The sequence below is a fragment of the Centroberyx affinis genome, unplaced genomic scaffold (assembly GCF_046629955.1).
Source record: "Centroberyx affinis isolate AG114_WGS23_722 - 3 ecotype Tasmania unplaced genomic scaffold, CSIRO-AGI_Caff_v1 ptg003633l_1, whole genome shotgun sequence".
Lineage (NCBI taxonomy): Eukaryota > Metazoa > Chordata > Actinopteri > Beryciformes > Berycidae > Centroberyx > Centroberyx affinis.
This window is the reverse complement of record NW_027281543.1, coordinates 127,501-132,181: the sequence shown is the minus strand read 5'-3', so window position 1 is coordinate 132,181 and position 4,681 is coordinate 127,501. Positions and strand designations below refer to the sequence as shown.

Genomic DNA, 4,681 nt, shown 5'->3' with positions numbered 1-4,681 from the left:
CTCAACAGACGGTACTTAGTGCGCATGCTCCAAGCAGTGTATAGGTGGCTGCTACGGAGAGAGGTAGTGGACATAACTTTGGTGATCCTGAAATTCGCTTTCCCACCCAAGCGTTCATATATTTTAGGGAATATGAATGAATTCGTGTCTATACTGAATCTTTACTGCCCGTGGTTTCTCAAAGGGTAAACTACCTTGCTACAAAATATCCCTTTCTGCAGTTAAAATTATGCGCCAAGGCGCTACAACTAGAGGCGGGTCTTTGACATATTGACACGCCTGTGAACCAATGACGCAACGCGTTGACGCTGTACCCCTTGACGCAGCAGGAACTTTCTGGATTTGAACCAATGAGCAGTCACGTCAAATGCACGCACATTTTTTACATTTCTGTTGTAAATAAACGAATGACAGAGACGTTGATGATAGTGAAATCCGAAAATCATAAAAGTAATACGGATTCTCATTCCCTGATTGTGAATTTTAAGGTAATTGACGTATATCGTTGCCTAAGTAAGGATAACCAGTAAGAATGCGTACAGTAATTGTCGGTATCGCTGCTATGTGAGAAGTAGTTGAATGACAAAGCAATGAAAGATTAGCTGCTAGTAGCTTACTGATGCTAACTGCTAATGTTAGCAAGCCAACTCAGCTGTTTAAAACGTAAATGTCACAGCAAATTATAGCAACGTACTGCATGTGCTTGTTGTAACATAGCTAGGTAACAACGCCGCCACAGAAGTAGCCCACTGTCAGTGCTTTTGTTGCTAACCTTACGTCAGTTTCGTACCAGTTGACGTTAACGTAGCTTACTAGCTCAATTGGCTAGTATGTTGTTGTAATGTTACATTGGCGAATATCAAAGTTAGCTAACGTTAACTATTATTGTGCCACTATTACTGTATGTGCATGTAAGTGATCTGTGGCCAAAATGAGGCTTCCTTCTAACCAGTATGTGTCTCGGTCCCATCGCTTGGCAGGCTGCTGTAGCTACGTTGATGTCATTCTTACCCGCCCGTCTGCTGCCAGTCACCAGATTTAGACTGTCGTGCCACACAGGTACCTTGTGGCCAATGCCACCGGCTTTACCTGCCGAGAGAAGTGGACTGTCAACCTCGGGACGAGCGAGGAGCGAGTCACCTAACGTTAGCTAGCAAGTTGGCCTCAGCAGACGTCTCCTGTCCCCATCAGAAGCACGTGGCTGTTGGACTAAAAGGAGGAGTGCCTGTGGCTGTACTAACAGTGAAAGCTGATATGTCGGAGTTAAATAAAGAGGTGGTGGATTTGGTCTGGGGGAGACCCTCCAGTGGAGGGGTGTCTGCCTCAATCTTCCGTAGATGGACCCAAGGTATGATGCGTTGTCTCAATCTGATGATATGAATGAATATGAACTCTTTAGAGCATGGCATTAATACTGACAGAGTTGAGGATTAATTCTCACTGTGGCCATCCATATTAAAACACATGTACTCATGGCTCTGTAAGGTGTGTTTGAATAAAGTGTAGACAGATGGCTTATTTGTTATTTGTATGACATCATCTATTTGTGGAATAACCCTCTGGTTGTTTTATTGACTCATGAAAAGTTTTGTTTTTTTGTGTCATAGGGTTTGTTTTCAGCGAGAATGAGCGCTCAGCACTGGAGCAGTTTGAAGGAGGGCCATGTGCTGTCATTGCACCTGTTCAGGTATTGCGCCAGTTCAGCCTTCTCATAGCCTTACATGTGCAAGCAGATACTGAGTGAGTGTAGCATGTTGTTCTTTGGGTTATTTTCTTGTAAATTTGGATGCTGAGCTTGTGTTTTTCTTTGCAGGCTTTCCTCTTGAAGAACATAATCTTTAACAGAGAAAGCCCCAATTGGAGACACATCTCAGGTAGACTGGCCACTGACATCAACCTCTGAATCCAAGCCGATACTTGCCTGTTGTTTTACATAGTTATCTGACTTGTTCATTTGCTGTGTGTTTTATGTATGTGTCTGGCAGAGGAGGAGCAGAAAGCAACCCTGTGTTCCACGCTGAGTGAAATCCTGGAGTCTGCCTGCTCCAGCCCCTCCACCGGCTACTGCCTGGTGTCCTGGGCCAAGGGACAGAGCCCACACACTAGCACACATACTAACACACAGACACAGTCACAATCACAGGGCACGCCAGAGCCAGAGAGCAGCCAGCCGCCACAAGAGCAGCAACCCAGTGAGTCATCTGTCTGCCACATTACCATGCAAGACACATGTCCAGAATAATAGTGCAGTATTACTCACTCATTCACCTAAGTCTTGCCTGAAGATGTCTTCCAGTGAGACATGATTTAAATGTTCGGTTACAGTTTTAGTTGGTATTAATGACTAACTTGTGTGACAGTGTGTAGTTTTGCTGTAGCTGTTAGTCAAGAAGACGAATGTCACGCTTTGATACTGGACTGTATGTGTGTGTTTTCCTGTGCCTAGTTGCTTTGGCTGCTGAGGACCTTGGCTTTGAGCGATTTCACAGTGTTCTCCAGTAAGTGACACTTATAATACTCACCACATCTAACACTTTGCATCTTCATTCATGGCCTTTGACTTATTTTTGTCTCTCCTCCTCAGCAGAGATAGTCTTGATATTGGATAATATTGTCAATTACTGGTGGGATTTAGCTCTCACCTATCCATGTTTCATCCTTACTAATATGCAGTATTGAGATAGAAAGCCACATATTTATTAGGAGGTAGTAACAGGAGGGTTTTGGTATTTGATTGGTCTAGTCTGCAAGAATTGGCTTTCACACTGAAATAGCTATTTCACTCTGCTCACACAAAGCTGACTCAGCACTTTCACTGATTGCCTAATGAAAAACCCTCCCTCGCTCTCTCACACACGCTCTCTCTCTCCCTGTCACACACACACACCAACTAAATGAAGCGAGGCTGTGTTTGCCAGAGGAATATTGAAGTTTCATCAAACACATAGCACACTGGCAGCCGAGACCGCAGTCAGCAGAAAGCAGTGCTGACTCACCGTGGAGAAATGTGCGCTAACTAAGACAGACAACTTCACTGGCAGGCTTTCCGAGGCAGAGAGAAAGACAGAAGAGACTCCAAACAGACAAGATCACATTTTTCTTTGTCCCGCGTTGCATCGTATTGATTTCTACCCTGTTCTGAAAGTTATCTTTCCTAGCCTGACATGACGGATGCAGTTAATGCATCGATCTCATTGGATTTGACTTGCCGAAAACTAAATAAATTTACTGTCCTTTGAGCGCTTCATAAATCAGCCTTGTGTTTGTGCCCTCCTGCAGCAAGCGGACTGTCCTTTCAGTGTCTGAGTTGAGAGAGGAGGTGCTGTCTCTCTACCACACCTGGGGGGGTGCTGTGGAGTCTTGCTTTTCCTCTACTCTGTCATCCTCACCAAGGTAAAACATATAAACACGATAGGGAATGGGATGAGGTTGGTGATGACTGTATATTTTTGGCCTTATTTTATTGAATAATTTTTATTTATTGTTTTTGAGGTGAGAATTTTTAAGTATTATATATCTCTTCTTTCTGTTTTTTAATCATCATATTTTATCAATGTATTTTTTTTTTAATAATAAAATAAAGACTAATTTCCTCTGATCCTAGGGCAATAGAGAATATAAGAAATGAGATCCAGGACACGATGGAGCCTCTCATAGACCCCGTTCACGGCCATGGCAGGTACAAGAACACCCCTTGCCTATGTCGTAACTTTTTTTCTAGAAACCTGGATGAGCTTGGTTGTAAATGCTTTTTTCAAGACAGGATATGTCTCATGTTTCTGTCATTCTTTTTCATCCTTGATGTCTGTCTATCTCTCTTCTTATCTGTCTTTTCCAGTCAGAGCCTGGTGAATCTCTTTGTAACTGGCCACGCTGTCTCTAATGTCTGGGATGGAGACAGGGAGTGCTCTGGCATGAGTAAGATCACTGCACGTGCACATGTACAGCTTGATTTTAGTAGCCTCAGATTTGAACCATGTCCACCAGGGGCAGTCATCTCACATGTTCTTCTATAGAAGCAGTCCCAGAATTGCACAAAAGTGCACCCTTTTTGACAATTTTACATGACTCAAATTTTTTATATTCTGTCACTCTGTTTTTGTTTCTTTTGTTTCTTCTTGCAGAATTGCATGGTATTCATAAACAGGCATCGGTTGGCTTCCTCACTCTTATGGAGTCACTGCGCTACTGCAAGGTACAGATATCATCATGCATCTAAAAACATATATACATAAGCACAAACAAATTGACCAAGGCCAAATAGTTGGCTTGAAATCCCAAGTATTATGGTAAATCTGTGGAGGATTGTGACAAAGATTGTGTGTTATTGGTCAATACTGACCATGGATTGAGATGGAGACCTACAAGCTGTGAGAGAACTAGGAATACAAATAAACACATGCACACTCAGTTACTTGTGACTGAGAAGTGGAACATTTACAATATGAGAAACACAATCCAAGCAAGAGCTCCCGTGTGAAAATATGTATTTGGGGACTAACAGACTAACCCCAAACACCCCACTCTCCCTCCCCACTTTTTCACTTGCTCACACACATACATTATCTCAAACACACACTAGATCACAAAAGAGATTTAAAAATACATGTGACATGACATATTTTAGACATTTGAAATACACAGAACTTATAGTATCTTATACAGATTGTGTAGTTATTGA

The 4,681-nt window shown here is 42.6% G+C and overlaps 1 protein-coding gene across 1 annotated transcript in view; it reads left to right on the top strand.

The window, feature by feature from the left end:
- Positions 1 to 397: 397 nt before the first annotated feature.
- Positions 398 to 4,681, top strand: part of mindy3 (MINDY lysine 48 deubiquitinase 3) — a 21,886-nt gene continuing 17,602 nt past the window's right edge. The window contains 11 exon segments of the mRNA XM_071540418.1: positions 398 to 488; positions 981 to 1,348; positions 1,608 to 1,687; positions 1,814 to 1,874; positions 1,986 to 2,192; positions 2,447 to 2,498; positions 3,280 to 3,350; positions 3,353 to 3,392; positions 3,605 to 3,679; positions 3,839 to 3,918; positions 4,125 to 4,195. Coding sequence (XP_071396519.1) covers positions 1,255 to 1,348; positions 1,608 to 1,687; positions 1,814 to 1,874; positions 1,986 to 2,192; positions 2,447 to 2,498; positions 3,280 to 3,350; positions 3,353 to 3,392; positions 3,605 to 3,679; positions 3,839 to 3,918; positions 4,125 to 4,195 — 831 coding nt within the window. The 5' untranslated portion in view covers positions 398 to 488; positions 981 to 1,254.